Source organism: Pleurodeles waltl, chromosome 3_2, assembly GCF_031143425.1.
Source record: "Pleurodeles waltl isolate 20211129_DDA chromosome 3_2, aPleWal1.hap1.20221129, whole genome shotgun sequence".
Taxonomy (NCBI): Eukaryota; Metazoa; Chordata; class Amphibia; order Caudata; family Salamandridae; genus Pleurodeles; species Pleurodeles waltl.
This window is the reverse complement of record NC_090441.1, coordinates 213022414-213040521: the sequence shown is the minus strand read 5'-3', so window position 1 is coordinate 213040521 and position 18108 is coordinate 213022414. Positions and strand designations below refer to the sequence as shown.

Here is an 18108-nt window from a genome sequence, read left to right as displayed (position 1 = left end):
ATGCCAACTCGTCTTATAAAGTCAAAATCGACCTCCGTGTGAGCAGTATGTCAATTACGCAGTCATGTTACAGTAAACTCAAGGACTGCCTCTGTTTTGATTCAAAAGAATTAGAGCCCCGGGCCCCAAACTGAACATGTGCCGGGCAGTGATCACCTTAAAGGCTTGGGAAGGCTAGAAGGCACTGTTGTGACGTGGGTAGTACCCCCTGCCATTTAAACTTCTGTTACTCAGTACCATGTGCCTTTGTGGCATCTGCTATACTTTATAAGAAATCATATCACATCAGATCAGTGTGTGGCCATAAGGTTAGTGCTGTGCTGTGTTTTGTTGTGTTATGTAGATTTGTAGAGTGCGTTATCACCTTTGAGCATCTCCTACCGCCAGAGAAGGAAACAGCACTGGACTTCTCTGAAGTTGGCCTACTGGAACAGCTATCTTTTCCGTTTTTTTACGGAACTCCAGGACGGAGCTGACGGGTCTGATGTAGTCGGACAGTTGGCTGCAGGCTTTTGGAGCGACGTAGGAGCAGGCGTGGCCTACAACGTCGCCTCGCTGTATGTGGGGGGGGTAAGGAGTAGGCTAAGGGAGCAGCGATGTCTGGATGCGGTGTAACAGGATACAGGTGGCTGGGCCTTGGCTGCGTAAAGCGGTGTGTGTGTGTGTGGGGGGTGTGTGGGCTGTGTGTGTGTGTGGTGTGGGTGTGTGTGTGGGGGGGGGGTGTTGGGTGTGTGTGTGTGAGGAGTTTGACCAGGGAGCTCTTGTTGATACAGAGCAAGTGGAGGGTCTTCGAGGTGTTTGGCGATGGGGGTGCGATGGGAAGGTTGAGTCTGCTGGCTACGTTGTGAACTACCCGGAGTCTTCTGGTGAGCTGGACTGTGATGCCCTTGTAGAGGATGTTGCCGTAGTCCAGTCTGTTGGTGACGAGGGCTTGCATGATGGATCTGTGGGTGTGTAAAAGGAGCTATTTGAAGATTTTCTGAACCAGTTTCCAGCCTTAAGCCCTAACTCTACCCTCTCCCAGGCCCCAGACCTAAGACCAAACTCCACCTCTCACAAACCCTAAGCCCTAACTCCACCTCTCTCACAAACCCTAAGCCCTAACTCCACCTCTCTCACAAACCCTAAGCCCTAACTCCACCTCTCTCCCAAACCCTAAGCCCTAACTCCACCTCTCTCCCAAACCCTAAGACCAAACTCCACCTCTCTCCCAAACCCTAAGACCAAACTCCACCTCTCTCCCAAACCCTAAGACCAAACTCCACCTCTCTCCCAAACCCTAAGACCAAACTCCACCTCTCTCCCAAACCCTAAGACCAAACTCCACCTCTCACAAACCCTAAGACCAAACTCCACCTCTCACAAACCCTAAGACCAAACTCCACCTCTCTCACAAACCCTAAGCCCAAACTCCACCTCTCACAAACCCTAAGACCAAACTCCACCTCTCACAAACCCTACGCCCTAACTCCACCCCTCTCACAAACCCTAAGCCCTAAATCCAACTGCTCCTCCAACCCTAAGCCCTAACTCCGCCTGTAGCGCAAGCCCTAACTCTTTCCGCATCACCCTAACTTCATCTGCTTCCAGTGACCTAAGCCCTAGCTCCATCTCTCTCCCAAGCACTAACCCTATTTCTGCTCGTTCCCAGCCCTAAGCCCTAACTCCACCCTCTCCGAGGCCTCAGTTTCCCAGCTCTAAGCCCAAACTCCACCTCTCTCTGAACCCTAAGCCCAACTTGCCCTTGAAGATGATGATGCTGGCGAGTGGGGGGCATATAGACATTGAAAAGGGTAGTCCTCTGGAAGTAGCCTTGGGGGGGATTCTGCAGATTATCATCTCTCCAAGGCTCCTCCGGATTGGTAGGGTGCTAGGTGGACTGATTGGGTCTGTTGTAGCTCAGAGCCTCGAATCCCAGCTTTGCAGAGGTGTTGGATTGCGACGATGTGGGAGACGGTGTTGAATTTGTTGGAATGAGGCTGCTATGTGACCTTTGCTCCGGATGTGGAGGATGTCTATGGTGGCTGCTGTGAGGGTGGTCTCTGTGCTGTGGTTGGGTTGAAGACAGATTGTGAGAGGAGGGGCCTGGTGGGTGTTCATTAGCTTCTCTCAGGCCCTGGCTGGGTAAGGGAGGAGGGAGATGGACCTGTCCTTTGCCATAGTCGAAGGGTCAGCTGATTGGGTTTTTGAGGAGTGATAGGAAGGTGGTGTATTTCCAGGGGTCCGGGTAGGTGGCTGTACTGACAAGAAGGGTCAATATCAGAATGGAAATGAGCAGGAGAGGTCAAGGCCCCTGGTGGAGATGCACTGTGGGCATGAGTGTGCGGGTCTCCTGTGTTGTGGAAGTGCAAGGTGCTAGAGGTTCTGTGGAGGTGGTGGCTGGCCAGTAGTTTGGGGTGGCCTCCTTAGTGTTGCTGTCTGTAGAGTAGAGGTTGTCGAGTGTGAAGAAGAGGGCAGGTCGGGACAAAGTTGTTGAGTATAGGTTTTATTCTTCCTGAGAAGTAGTTGCATATTTTAGTGCAGAAGATCTTGAGAGGGGGTGGCAGTGTTAACTATTAGAGAACCTGATTTCTTTCATGATAGAGAGGTTTTTTTGGTGGTGTTTTAGCTGTTGTGAATCCACTCGGTAAGAGTTGTGTGCATGGTAGTCTTGAGGCTCTGGTGGTAGAGCCGAATGGCTGTTTTATAGGAGTCTGTTGGCTTTGTCATGGGAGTGGCGCCATCGTCACTCCAGCTGCTTGCGTGAACACTTTCTGAGTTGGAGGTCCTTAGTGTACCGGCTGGCCTGTGGCTTGGAGGGAGAAATGGTGGATAATTTCAAGAGGTTTGTGATGGTGCCCTTTAGGCATGGTGGCAGTAACATTGAGATTCAAGTATGGACATTAAAATATCCTTTGGGATTTTGATCCAGTGGTATTGGGAAGTTTGAATGTTTGTGGTTCTGGGTTGGTTGGGTAGATGCAAACTGAAGCAGATGAGGGTGAGCACCTTCCTAGTGAGAGAGGTGGGTTTGTCTATCATGATGTTAGAGATGTTGGTGAATATGGAGTTGAGGAGGTGTCTGGTCATGTTGCTGGGGTCATGCACCCACTGGGTGAGTCCTCAAGATGCTGAGGTCTTCCATTGGTAGAGCTGGGGTCAGTAAGGTCCTCTAGGTGGACTTTGAGGTTACGGAGCAGATATAGGAGTTGGACGTAGGTGTCAGAGGGACAATTAGGTCTGCAAGTGTGGAGCTAAAGCTGGATCTGGGCCTGGGGAGGTGTGGTGGTGACAGTAGTTGCACTCCTAGGTTTGGGTAAGGTGCTGATTTTTAAGGCTGTGTATTCCACTGTGACCAAGAGCACCCTTGGAAGACACCTACTGCTGAAACTGAAATGTGATAATGAGGTGAATCTAGAAGTGGCCTTTGCATTTCAGGATGGCAACCCTCAGCCACCCTAAGGAGTCATCATAGTGTACCTCACACTGGTGTCAGCTGCCACCAGTGCGGACTAAAAACCTGTCATTCAGGGAAGCTCTTACGGATGTTTTTTGAGGTTGTACCTCCTTGATGTGAAGGTGTGGTGCGTTCAGCCCAGCTGGTTGATGGTGGAGGTAGAAGGCTGGATGTTCCAGCCGGCTGCTTATGTCAGGTGAGGTGAGGCAACAGTTGAATTCTTCGTGATAGATGTTGGCAAATCCAGGGTTGCCTGGCCGACGCCTTGTCTGGGGCAGATGTTAAGCCATGTTGTGTAAGGAATAGTTGGTCAGGAGAAAGGTCACACAGGAGGGCCTAGGAGATCAGTGCTTTCGAGGAGTGTTGCAAGGGTGGGAAAACAGAGCAGCGCATGTCAGAGAAGTGACAAAGAAGAACATTAACAAAAGAGCAAACAGAGTGAAAGGAAAGAGCGAGCCAAAGACAGCAAAGATCAGAAGAGCAGGAGAGGCAGAGAAAGATGAGCAAAGACACAAAGAGAAGACAAAGGTGGGCAAGAAGAGGCTTAGAAAAGGGGTATAAGGTTAAATGGTCATTTTAAAGATGAGGCACAGAAAAGAGTCCCCTGGGGTGAAGGGGGGGGGGGGGGGGGGGAGGGGGGCAGGGGCACAAAAACAGGTTGAGTCCACAAGGGCCCAGAAGTCACTGATTCACGGGGTGAACGTCGCCGTGCATCTGGCACCGGTCAGTGTACTGAGTACATCCCAGAACTGCCAGCAGACTTTTAAAGCCGCTCCGTGTTTCACAGTGTAGGCGACGTGCCACCTGCACTTTGAAGAGGGGTGAGAGAGATCTCCTTGCAGGCGGGTGCAGTGAGGGAGTGCAGTGGGATGTGTGGGGGGGGGGGGGGTCCATGTGCCCCCTTTTCTCCCCTCCAGAGGGCTGCCTTTAGGAGGCACACTGAAAGTGTGGTGCCTCTTTCTGGTCCACGTTCAGTGCACTTCCTAAGGCCATGTTTACCTCTGCGTACGCTTTCATAATACCACGCGGGTGCAGAGCCAACGTGATTTCCTCGTTTGCATGAGGCTACGCCCGAGGAGGATGGTGGTACGCCCTCATGATAGCACTGGTGCTGCGTGTGCGCAGCACTATCAGTATTACATAAGAGGATGCATCTAGGCCCCTTCTGTAATACCATTGTGCCTCGGGAATGCACAAAGCGGGTGCACACACTTGTTGCGCCCCAGGGCACAATGTAAATTACAGCCCCTTGAGCGCAACCATAAATGGGCACTGGAAACCTTGGACAGCTAAAGTTGCTCTTTGCCCACCAGTGACATTAAACTCAATTCAACCATTGAATCGAATTTCATGCATGGATTCTTATGGTACTCCAAAGGTCCAACTTTTAGTAGCTCCATCCAGAAGTTAGCAGGGCAGAGATGTGAGCCTGTAACTCTGTACTTGCCAATGGGGCTACTAGCCTTTCCACAATAAAAATGGCAGTTTAGGGTTTTTACTGTTGAAATGCTCCACTTTTTAACACACAGCACCCTGCCTTGGGGTTCGTTTCTTTGAGGTGACATATTGTAGAGGGAGGACTGGGCTTTGTCATTGCCTTAAATGCCAATGCTGAGTTAGCAGTTTTAAACTCCCTTCCAGTCTGCAGTGGCGGACCGGGAGCCATGTTTTACCTTGTAGTCGTGATGGCACAACTAATGGTGCCATCGACGATCGGCATTTTAGCTAACAGGCCCTAGATACCGCTTGTACCATATACTAGGTGTAGGAAAGTACCATCTTGCCTGGCATGTTACCCCCATTTTTCACTGTATATATGTTGTTTTTAGTTGTATGTGTCACTGGGACCCTGGTAACCCAGGGCCCCAGTGCTCATAAGTGTGCCTGAATGTGTTACCTGTGTAGTGACTAACTGTCTCACTGAGGCTCTGCTAATCAGAACCTCAGTGGTTATGCTCTCTCATTTCTTTCCAAATTGTCACTAACAAGCTAGTGACCATTTTTACCAATTTACATTGGCTTACTGGAACACCCTTATAATTCCCTAGTATATGGTACTGAGGTACCCAGGGTATTGGGGTTCCCGGAGATCCCTATGGGCTGCAGCATTTCTTTTGCCACCCATAGGGAGCTCTGACAAATCTTACACAGGCCTGCCACTGCAGCCTGAGTGAAATAACGTCCACGTTATTTCACAGCCATTTTACACTGCACTTAAGTAACTTATAAGTCACCTATATGTCTAACCTTTACCTGGTAAAGGTTAGGTGCAAAGTTACTTAGTGTGAGGGCACCCTGGCACTAGCCAAGGTGCCCCCACATTGTTCAGAGCCAATTCACTGAACTTTGTGAGTGCGGGGACACCATTACACGCGTGCACTACATATAGGTCACTACCTATATGTAGCTTCACCATGGTAACTCCGAATATGGCCATGTAACATGTCTATGATCATGGAATTGCCCCCTCTATGCCATCCTGGCATTGTTGGTACAATTCCATGATCCCAGTGGTCTGTAGCACAGACCCTGGTACTGTCATACTGCCCTTCCTGGGGTTTCTCTGCAGCTGCTGCTGCTGCCAACCCCTCAGACAGGCAGCTGCCCTTCTGGGGTCCAGCCAGGCCTGGCCCAGGATGGCAGAACAAAGAACTTCCTCTGAGAGAGGGTGTGACACCCTCTCCCTTTGGAAAATGGTGTGAAGGCAGGGGAGGAGTAGCCTCCCCCAGCCTCTGGAAATGCTTTGTTGGGCACAGATGTGCCCAATTCTGCATAAGCCAGTCTACACCGGTTCAGGGACCCCTTAGCCCCTGCTCTGGCGCGAAACTGGACAAAGGAAAGGGGAGTGACCACTCCCCTGACCTGCACCTCCCCTGGGAGGTGTCCAGAGCTCCTCCAGTGTGCTCCAGACCTCTGCCATCTTGGAAACAGAGGTGCTGCTGGCACACTGGACTGCTCTGAGTGGCCAGTGCCACCAGGTGACGTCAGAGACTCCTGCTGATAGGCTCCTTCAGGTGTTAGTAGCCTTTCCTCTCTCCTAGGTAGCCAAACCCTCTTTTCTGGCTATTTAGGGTCTCTGTCTCTGGGGAAACTTCAGATAACGAATGCATGAGCTCAGCCGAGTTCCTCTGCATCTCCCTCTTCACCTTCTGATAAGGAATCGACCGCTGACCGCGCTGGAAGCCTGCAAACCTGCAACATAGTAGCAAAGACGACTACTGCAACTCTGTAACGCTGATCCTGCCGCCTTCTCGACTGTTTTCCTGCTTGTGCATGCTGTGGGGGTAGTCTGCCTCCTCTCTGCACCAGAAGCTCCGAAGAAATCTCCCGTGGGTCGACGGAATCTTCCCCCTGCAACCGCAGGCACCAAAAAGCTGCATTACCGGTCCCTTGGGTCTCCTCTCAGCACGACGAGCGAGGTCCCTCGAATCCAGCGACACCGTCCAAGTGACTCCCACAGTCCAGTGACTCTTCAGCCCAAGTTTGGTGGAGGTAAGTCCTTGCCTCACCTCGCTGGGCTGCATTGCTGGGAACCGCGACTTTGCAGCTGCTCCGGCCCCTGTGCACTTCCGGCGGAAATCCTTCGTGCACAGTCAAGCCTGGGTCCACAGCACTCTAACCTGCATTGCACGACTTTCTAAGTTGGTCTCCGGCGACGTGGGACTCCTTTGTGCAACTTCGGCGAGCACCGTTTCACGCATCCTCGTAGTGCCTGTTTCTGGCACTTCTCCAGGTGCTACCTGCTTCAGCGAGGGCTCTTTGTCTTGCTCGACGTCCCCTCTCTCTGCAGGTCCAATTTGCGACCTTCTGGTCCCTCCTGGGCCCCAGCAGCGTCCAAAAACGCCAAACGCACGATTTGCGTGTAGCAAGGCTTGTTGGCGTCCATCCGGCGGGAAAACACTTCTGCACGACTCTCCAAGGCGTGGGGGATCCATCCTCCAAAGGGGGAAGTCTCTAGCCCTTGTCGTTCCTGCAGTATTCACAGTTCTTCAGCCTAGTAAGAGCTTCTTTGCACCAACCGCTGGCATTTCTTGGGCATCTGCCCATCTCCGAGCTGCTTGTGACTTTTGGACTTGATCCCCTTGTTCCACAGGTACCTTCAGACAGGAATCCATCGTTGTTGCATTGCTGATTTGTGTTTTCCTTGCATTCTCCCTCTAACACGACTATTTTGTCCTTAGGGGAACTTTGGTGCACTTTGCACTCACTTTTCAGGGTCTTGGGGTGGGTTATTTTGCTAACTCTCACTATTTTCTAATAGTCCCAGCGACCCTCTACAAGGTCACATAGGTTTGGGGTCCATTCGTGGTTCGCATTCCACTTCTGGAGTATATGGTTTGTGTTGCCCCTATCCCTATGTTTCCCCATTGCATCCTATTGTAACTATACATTGTTTGCACTGTTTTCTAAGACTATACTGCATATTTTTGCTATTGTGTATATATATCTTGTGTATATTTCCTATCCTCTCACTGAGGGTACACTCTAAGATACTTTGGCATATTGTCATAAAAATAAAGTACCTTTATTTTTAGTATAACTGTGTATTGTGTTTTCTTATGATATTGTGCATATGACACTAAGTGGTACTGTAGTAGCTTCACACGTCTCCTAGTTCAGCCTGAGCTGCTTTGCTAAGCTACCATTATCTATCAGCCTAAGCTGCTAGACACCCTATACGCTAATAAGGGATAACTGGGCCTGGTGCAAGGTGCAAGTACCCCTTGGTACTCACTACAAGCCAGTCCAGCCTCCTACATTGGTGGCAGCGGTGGGATAAGTGCTTTGAGACTACTTACCACTCTTGTCATTGTACTTTTCATAAGAGAAAAATATACAAAACAAGGTCAGTGTATATACACATAGCCAAAAAGTTTTGCATTTCCTCTTTTCACTCTTTTCTAAGTGCTGAAAAGTACTTCTAAACTTTCAAAAAGTTCTTAAAAGTTTAAAAAGTTTTTTCTGTCTTTCCAAAAAGTTCTGAAAACTTTTTTCTCTTTGTCTATCACTTTAACTCTCTCTAAAAATGTCTGGCACAGGCCAAAAAGTTGAACTGTCCAAACTTGCATATGATCACCTTAGCTGGAAAGGAGCAAGGAGTCTCTGCATAGAGAGAGGTTTGAGTGTAGGGAAGAATCCTTCCTTAGAACTGTTAATTAATATGCTTAGAGTACAGGATAAGGCCATAAGTGCCCAATCTGTAGAAAAAGTAGCTAATGGTTCTCAATCTGATCCAGGGACTCCCCCAGGAAAAGGTTCAGGAAAGAAACTTCTCAGCCTGCCCATTACTAGACAGTCTAGCATAGTTGGTACAGAGGTTGAATCACATCATACTGATGATGTGCTCTCACATTATGCTGGTAGCCAAGCTGTTAGGGTGCCCTTAGTAAGGGACAGGTCTCCTTCTGTTCATTCCCATCATACCTCTGTATCTAGAAATGTCCCTCCCACCCACCCTGATGACAGATTGTTAGAAAGGGAGCTCAATAGATTGAGAGTGGAGCAAACCAGACTGAAGCTCAAGAAGCAACAGCTGGATTTGGATAGACAGTCTTTAGAAATAGAGAGGGAAAGACAGAAGATGGGTTTAGATACCCATGGTGGCAGCAGCAGTATTCCCCATAGTCATCCTGCAAAAGAGCATGATTCCAGGAATCTGCACAAGATAGTTCCCCCTTACAAGGAGGGGGATGACATTAACAAGTGGTTTGCTGCACTTGAGAGGGCCTGTGCTGTACAGGATGTCCCTCAAAAGCAGTGGGCTGCTATCCTATGGCTATCATTTACTGGAAAAGGTAGGGATAGGCTCCTTACTGTAAAAGAAAATGATGCTAACAATTTCCAAGTTCTTAAGAATGCACTCCTGGATGGTTATGGCTTAACCACTGAACAGTACAGGATAAAGTTCAGAGATACCAAAAAGGAGTCTTCACAAGACTGGGTTGATTTCATTGACCAGGCAGTGAAGGCCTTGGAGGGGTGGTTACATGGCAGTAAAGTTACTGATTATGACAGCCTGTATAACTTGATCCTGAGAGAGCATATTCTTAATAATTGTGTGTCTGATTTGTTGCACCAGTACTTGGTGGACTCTGATCTGACCTCTCCCCAAGAATTGGGAAAGAAGGCAGACAAATGGGTCAGAACAAGAGTGAACAGAAAAGTTCATACAGGGGGTGACAAAGATGGCAACAAAAAGAAGGATGGTAAGTCTTCTGACAAGGGTGGGGACAAATCTAAAAATGAGTCTTCATCAGGCCCACAAAAACACTCTGGTGGGGGTGGTGGGCCCAAATCCTCCTTTAATCAGAACAAGGAAAAGAAACCATGGTGCTATTTATGTAAAATAAAAGGCCATTGGACAACAGATCCCAGTTGTCCAAAGAAAGGCACCACAGCTCCTACCACTACAACCCCTACTGCTACACCTAGTGTCCCTACTAATAGCAGTGGTGGTGGGAGCAAACCTACTAATAGCCAATCCAAGGGAGTAGCTGGGCTCACTTTTGGTAATTTAGTTGGGGTTGGTCTGATTAGGGAGACCACAGAGGCTACTTTAGTCTCTGAAGGGGCTATTGACTTAGCCACTTTGGTTGCTTGCCCCCATAACTTGGAGAAGTACAAGCAACTAACCCTAATAAATGGTGTTGAGGTCCAGGCCTACAGGGACACAGGTGCCAGTGTCACAATGGTGATTGAGAAACTGGTGCACCCTGAACCACACATACTTGGACACCAGTACCAAGTAACCGATGCTCACAACATAACACAAAGCCACCCCATGGCTGTTGTAAATCTCAACTGGGGGGGGGGGGGTATCTGGTCCAAAGAAAGTTGTGGTAGCTTCAGATTTACCTGTAGACTGTCTATTAGGGAACGATTTGGAGACATCAGCTTGGTCAGATGTGGAGTTGGAGGCCCATGCAGCAATGCTGGGCATCCCAGGGCATATTTTTGCTTTGACAAGGGCTCAGGCCAAAAAGCAAAAAGGACAGGGAAGCTTGGATCCTGGAACAATGGACCAAGTGCTCCCTAAAGCTAGGGCTAGTAGAAGCAAACCACTTCCTACTATCCCTCCCTCTACAGTGGATTCTACTTCTGAGGAAGAAGAATTCCCTCCCTGTGCAGAACCTACACCAGAGGAGCTGGAAGCAGACACTGCTGAGCTTTTGGGTGAAGGGGGGCCTGCCAGAGAGGAGCTGAGTGTGGCACAGCAAACCTGTCCCGCATTAGAGGGTCTCAGACAGCAAGCTGTCAAACAGGCTAATGGGGATGTCAGTGACTCACACAGAGTTTACTGGGAGGACAACCTCTTGTACACTGAGCATAGGGATCCTAAACCTGGAGCTGCCAGGAGATTAGTGATTCCTCAGGAGTACAGAAAGTTCCTCCTAACACTGGCACATGACATTCCCTTAGCTGGGCACCTGGGTCAAATGAAAACTTGGGACAGATTGGTACCACTGTTTCATTGGCCTAGGATGTCTGAGGACACAAAAGAATTTTGTAAGTCCTGTGAAACCTGTCAAGCCAGTGGCAAGACAGGTGGCACTCCAAAGGCACCCCTTATCCCACTGCCTGTGGTTGGGGTTCCCTTTGAAAGGGTAGGGGTTGACATAGTTGGCCCCCTTGACCCTCCTACTGCTTCAGGCAATAGGTTTATCTTAGTGGTAGTGGACCATGCCACAAGATATCCTGAAGCTATTCCTTTAAGGACCACTACAGCTCCTGCAGTGGCAAAGGCCCTCCTGGGAATATTTTCCAGGGTGGGCTTCCCAAAGGAAGTAGTATCAGACAGGGGAAGCAATTTCATGTCTGCATACTTAAAGGCCATGTGGAAGGAGTGTGGTGTAACTTACAAGTTCACAACACCCTATCATCCACAAACAAATGGACTGGTGGAGAGATTTAATAAAACTCTCAAAGGCATGATTATGGGACTCCCTGAAAAACTCCGCAGGAGATGGGATATCCTTCTACCATGCCTCCTTTTTGCCTACAGGGAGGTACCCCAGAAAGGAGTGGGCTTCAGCCCCTTTGAACTTCTTTTTGGACACCCTGTTAGGGGTCCACTCACACTTGTAAAGGAGGGTTGGGAACAACCTTTAAAAGCTCCTAAGCAGGATATTGTGGATTATGTACTTGGCCTCAGATCAAGGATGGCTGAGTACATGAAAAAGGCCAGTAAAAACCTTCAGGCCAGCCAAGAGCTCCAGAAGCAATGGCATGATCAGAAGGCTGTTTTGGTTCAGTACCAACCAGGGCAGAAAGTGTGGGTCTTGGAGCCTGTGGCCCCAAGAGCACTCCAAGATAAATGGAGTGGACCCCACACAATTGTTGAAAAGAAGGGTGAAGTCACCTACTTGGTTGACTTAGGCACTGCCAGGAGTCCCCTTAGGGTGCTCCATGTCAACCGCCTGAAACCCTACTATGACAGGGCTGATCTCACCCTGCTCATGGCAACAGATGAGGGACAGGAAGAAGACAGTGATCCTCTACCTGATCTCTTCTCTTCCACAGAACAAGATGCTCTTGTGGAAGGTGTAGTTTTGGCTGATTGTCTTACTGCTGAGCAGAAAGATAATTGCATAAATCTCCTAGGACAATTTTCAGAACTCTTCTCCATTGTGCCAGGCACCACTTCTTGGTGTGAGCACACTATAGATACTGGAGACAGTTTACCTGTCAAAAGTAAGATCTATAGGCAGCCTGACCATGTCAGGGACTGCATAAAGCAAGAGGTTCAGAAAATGTTGGAACTAGGAGTGGTTGAGCACTCTGACAGTCCATGGGCTTCTCCTGTGGTACTGGTACCAAAACCCAATTCTAAAGATGGAAAGAAGGAAATGAGGTTTTGTGTAGACTATAGAGGTCTCAACTTGGTAACCAAAACAGATGCTCACCCTATACCCAGGGCAGATGAGCTAATAGATACACTGGCATCTGCCAAGTATCTAAGCACTTTTGATTTGACTGCAGGGTATTGGCAGATCAAAATGTCAGAAGATGCTAAACCTAAAACTGCATTTTCTACCATTGGAGGACATTACCAGTTTACTGTAATGCCTTTTGGTTTGAAAAATGCACCTGCCACTTTTCAGAGGTTGGTGAACACAGTCCTGCAAGGGCTGGAAGCTTTCAGTGCAGCATATTTGGATGATATAGCTGTCTTTAGCTCCAGCTGGGATGATCACCTGGTCCACCTTTGGAAAGTTTTGGAGGCCCTGCAAAAGGCAGGCCTCACTATCAAGGCTTCAAAGTGCCAGATAGGGCAGGGTAAGGTGGTTTATCTGGGACACCTTGTTGGTGGGGAACAGATTGCACCACTTCAGGGGAAAATCCAAACTATTATTGATTGGGTTCCCCCTACCACTCAGACTCAGGTGAGAGCCTTCCTAGGCCTCACTGGGTATTACAGGAGGTTCATTAAGAACTATGGCTCCATTGCAGCCCCTCTTAATGACCTCACATCCAAGAAAATGCCTAAAAAGGTATTATGGACAGCAAACTGTCAGAAAGCTTTTGGGGAGCTGAAGCAGGCCATGTGCTCTGCACCTGTCCTGAAAAGCCCTTGTTACTCTAAAAAATTCTATGTCCAAACTGATGCATCTGAATTAGGAGTAGGGGCAGTCCTATCACAACTTAATTCTGAGGGCCAGGATCAACCTGTTGCTTTTATTAGTAGGAGGTTGACCCCTAGAGAAAAGCGTTGGTCTGCCATTGAGAGGGAGGCCTTTGCTGTGGTCTGGGCTCTGAAGAAGTTGAGGCCATACCTGTTTGGCACTCACTTCATTGTTCAGACAGACCACAAACCTCTACTTTGGCTAAAACAAATGAAAGGTGAAAATCCTAAATTGTTGAGGTGGTCCATATCCCTACAGGGAATGGACTATACAGTGGAACATAGACCTGGGAGTAGCCACTCCAATGCAGATGGACTCTCCAGATATTTCCACTTAGACAATGAAGACTCATCAGGTAATGGCTAGTCTTATTGTCCTTCGTTTGGGGGGGGGTTGTGTAGGAAAGTACCATCTTGCCTGGCATGTTACCCCCATTTTTCACTGTATATATGTTGTTTTTAGTTGTATGTGTCACTGGGACCCTGGTAACCCAGGGCCCCAGTGCTCATAAGTGTGCCTGAATGTGTTACCTGTGTAGTGACTAACTGTCTCACTGAGGCTCTGCTAATCAGAACCTCAGTGGTTATGCTCTCATTTCTTTCCAAATTGTCACTAACAAGCTAGTGACCATTTTTACCAATTTACATTGGCTTACTGGAACACCCTTATAATTCCCTAGTATATGGTACTGAGGTACCCAGGGTATTGGGGTTCCAGGAGATCCCTATGGGCTGCAGCATTTCTTTTGCCACCCATAGGGAGCTCTGACAAATCTTACACAGGCCTGCCACTGCAGCCTGAGTGAAATAACGTCCACGTTATTTCACAGCCATTTTACACTGCACTTAAGTAACTTATAAGTCACCTATATGTCTAACCTTTACCTGGTAAAGGTTAGGTGCAAAGTTACTTAGTGTGAGGGCACCCTGGCACTAGCCAAGGTGCCCCCACATTGTTCAGAGCCAATTCACTGAACTTTGTGAGTGCGGGGACACCATTACACGCGTGCACTACATATAGGTCACTACCTATATGTAGCTTCACCATGGTAACTCCGAATATGGCCATGTAACATGTCTATGATCATGGAATTGCCCCCTCTATGCCATCCTGGCATTGTTGGTACAATTCCATGATCCCAGTGGTCTGTAGCACAGACCCTGGTACTGTCATACTGCCCTTCCTGGGGTTTCTCTGCAGCTGCTGCTGCTGCCAACCCCTCAGACAGGCAGCTGCCCTCCTGGGGTCCAGCCAGGCCTGGCCCAGGATGGCAGAACAAAGAACTTCCTCTGAGAGAGGGTGTGACACCCTCTCCCTTTGGAAAATGGTGTGAAGGCAGGGGAGGAGTAGCCTCCCCCAGCCTCTGGAAATGCTTTGTTGGGCACAGATGTGCCCAATTCTGCATAAGCCAGTCTACACCGGTTCAGGGACCCCTTAGCCCCTGCTCTGGCGCGAAACTGGACAAAGGAAAGGGGAGTGACCACTCCCCTGACCTGCACCTCCCCTGGGAGGTGTCCAGAGCTCCTCCAGTGTGCTCCAGACCTCTGCCATCTTGGAAACAGAGGTGCTGCTGGCACACTGGACTGCTCGGAGTGGCCAGTGCCACCAGGTGACGTCAGAGACTCCTGCTGATAGGCTCCTTCAGGTGTTAGTAGCCTTTCCTCTCTCCTAGGTAGCCAAACCCTCTTTTCTGGCTATTTAGGGTCTCTGTCTCTGGGGAAACTTCAGATAACGAATGCATGAGCTCAGCCGAGTTCCTCTGCATCTCCCTCTTCACCTTCTGATAAGGAATCGACCGCTGACCGCGCTGGAAGCCTGCAAACCTGCAACATAGTAGCAAAGACTACTGCAACTCTGTAACGCTGATCCTGCCGCCTTCTCGACTGTTTTCCTGCTTGTGCATGCTGTGGGGGTAGTCTGCCTCCTCTCTGCACCAGAAGCTCTGAAGAAATCTCCCGTGGGTCGACGGAATCTTCCCCCTGCAACCGCAGGCACCAAAAAGCTGCATTACCGGTCCCTTGGGTCTCCTCTCAGCACGACGAGCGAGGTCCCTCGAATCCAGCGACACCGTCCAAGTGACTCCCACAGTCCAGTGACTCTTCAGCCCAAGTTTGGTGGAGGTAAGTCCTTGCCTCACCTCGCTGGGCTGCATTGCTGGGAACCGCGACTTTGCAGCTGCTCCGGCCCCTGTGCACTTCCGGCGGAAATCCTTCGTGCACAGCCAAGCCTGGGTCCACGGCACTCTAACCTGCATTGCACGACTTTCTAAGTTGGTCTCCGGCGACGTGGGACTCCTTTGTGCAACTTCGGCGAGCACCGTTTCACGCATCCTCGTAGTGCCTGTTTCTGGCACTTCTCCAGGTGCTACCTGCTTCAGCGAGGGCTCTTTGTCTTGCTCGACGTCCCCTCTCTCTGCAGGTCCAATTTGCGACCTTCTGGTCCCTCCTGGGCCCCAGCAGCGTCCAAAAACGCCAAACGCACGATTTGCGTGTAGCAAGGCTTGTTGGCGTCCATCCGGCGGGAAAACACTTCTGCACGACTCTCCAAGGCGTGGGGGATCCATCCTCCAAAGGGGGAAGTCTCTAGCCCTTGTCGTTCCTGCAGTATTCACAGTTCTTCAGCCTAGTAAGAGCTTCTTTGCACCAACCGCTGGCATTTCTTGGGCATCTGCCCATCTCCGAGCTGCTTGTGACTTTTGGACTTGGTCCCCTTGTTCCACAAGTACCTTCAGACAGGAATCCATCGTTGTTGCATTGCTGATTTGTGTTTTCCTTGCATTCTCCCTCTAACACGACTATTTTGTCCTTAGGGGAACTTTGGTGCACTTTGCACTCACTTTTCAGGGTCTTGGGGTGGGTTATTTTGCTAACTCTCACTATTTTCTAATAGTCCCAGCGACCCTCTACAAGGTCACATAGGTTTGGGGTCCATTCGTGGTTCGCATTCCACTTCTGGAGTATATGGTTTGTGTTGCCCCTATCCCTATGTTTCCCCATTGCATCCTATTGTAACTATACATTGTTTGCACTGTTTTCTAAGACTATACTGCATATTTTTGCTATTGTGTATATATATCTTGTGTATATTTCCTATCCTCTCACTGAGGGTACACTCTAAGATACTTTGGCATATTGTCATAAAAATAAAGTACCTTTATTTTTAGTATAACTGTGTATTGTGTTTTCTTATGATATTGTGCATATGACACTAAGTGGTACTGTAGTAGCTTCACACGTCTCCTAGTTCAGCCTGAGCTGCTTTGCTAAGCTACCATTATCTATCAGCCTAAGCTGCTAGACACCCTATACACTAATAAGGGATAACTGGGCCTGGTGCAAGGTGCAAGTACCCCTTGGTACTCACTACAAGCCAGTCCAGCCTCCTACACTAGGGACTTATTTGTAAGTTGCACTATGCCAACTGGGTACAAGCCAACTAAACCTGTACTATGTTAATGGTTAGAGCACATGCAACATGCAATTATCCCTAATTAGCATGGCTCAGAGCATTTCAGAGCCATTACATCAGTGCCCAGTAATCCGAATGGGAGCAAAAGGTGGGAATGATCCTGCAAAAAGCCTGTTTCCTTACAGAACCCTTCTTGTCATTTCTGCCTCTGAAGGCCACACATGCGGCATGTTGACACATCCCTCAATTACACACATTCACTCATTTACTCACTCTTGCGTCCGTCTTGCTCTGGCCTGAAAGAACAGTTTCCCGCAAGGTAGCCAGACTGTTTTGTCTAATTTAATTACATTTTACAATGATGTGAGTGGTTGGATTTAATGGTGCTTTTGTTAAGGGGTGGGAGTTTTGTGTATCTTTACCAATGGCTTTTGGTGTGTCAGCTGTCAGCAGTTTAATAAGTGTTGGTTACTTTCTTTTCCCCTCAGACCACACAGAGTGAAACCATCTGGCATCTACGGTCTGAGTGCCCAGACCTGCTCCGTGAGCTGGTGCAATGGGTGAAAGTTCCGTGGGAAGAGATGTTCCACATCAAATTCAACTGTGTGATGCACGAAACCTTGGACTGAGAGCTGGAAAGACATGTCCCAGCAGGGTAGGCCTTGCTTTTACTGTGAGACGTACTAAAAACTACAAATATTTCTGATTTTGGATCCCACGTCCACAAGCACCTTAGTGAGAATCAGCAACACTTCATTCACCTGAGACTGCTTACTCGTTGGTCATCACCAGGAGATATAGGAACCTCTCTGGAGTTGAGAAGACGTCTCCCCTTAATCATGGGGAGCCATTGAGGTATTTTCTCTTCATCTCTAGGAAGGAGAACCAGTTCTGCTCAAGTTGTCCATGTGATGTTGGAGACATTTTGCCATCTGAGTCGCACATGAACAATGCAGAGAGCCAAGGACAATGCCTCTGTTCGAGATAAGACGCTCGCTGGTTAAACTATACCACAATGAACACAGATGTATGCAAAAGCGTACATACAAGTCTTCACACAGACTGTGTTTGTCTCAGTCTGTCTGACCAACCAGCACCTGTTGCAGATCTCTCTGATAAACACAGATCAGGCCAAAAGGGAACAGCTAGTCAGCCAGGATAAAGCCAGTAAGCACCTCTATTTGAGCCACTTGTATATCGCTCCTGTTATATCCCAGGAAAAATCTCTGTCTTCTGTCGGTAGCACAGGAGACCTCTCTTTTTGAAGCACTTGTGAAACCCATGTACCGCTTCCATTGCATTTCAGAAAACCTGTCTCACTCAGCTCTCCCATGGGTATCCTCAGTAACTTGGGAGATGCCTCTCCTTGAAGCTTTGAGAGGTCCATGGCATCCCCCCAGTTGAGTCTTAGGAAGTGTGCCCTTTAGGTTGGAAGAGTGTCTCACGTAGCTTACTAAGGAGAGCGCTGGTATCCAGAAGGCCTTATTCCCGTGGAGTACAGGAGCCTCATCCTGTATAAAAGATGGGTGGATGAAGAAACCGCTGCCTAAGGGTCAGTCAAGCGTTGCACTTCGTTTCTCACACGTGATGTATGCCGTGTATCTTTTCCACCATGTACCTGTACATGTCAGATAAGCTGAT

The 18108-nt window shown here is 48.9% G+C and overlaps 1 protein-coding gene across 2 annotated transcripts in view; it reads left to right on the top strand.

Moving 5' to 3' along the window:
• STK11IP (serine/threonine kinase 11 interacting protein) overlaps window positions 1–17242 on the top strand; it is a 214385-nt gene extending 197143 nt beyond the window's left edge. For both annotated transcript variants that reach the window (XM_069227211.1, XM_069227210.1), the window contains one exon: window positions 16956–17242. In XM_069227211.1, the coding sequence (XP_069083312.1) occupies window positions 16956–17096 (141 nt within the window). In that variant the 3' untranslated portion in view covers window positions 17097–17242. The remainder of the gene's footprint in view (window positions 1–16955) is intronic.
• Window positions 17243–18108: the final 866 nt, after the last annotated feature.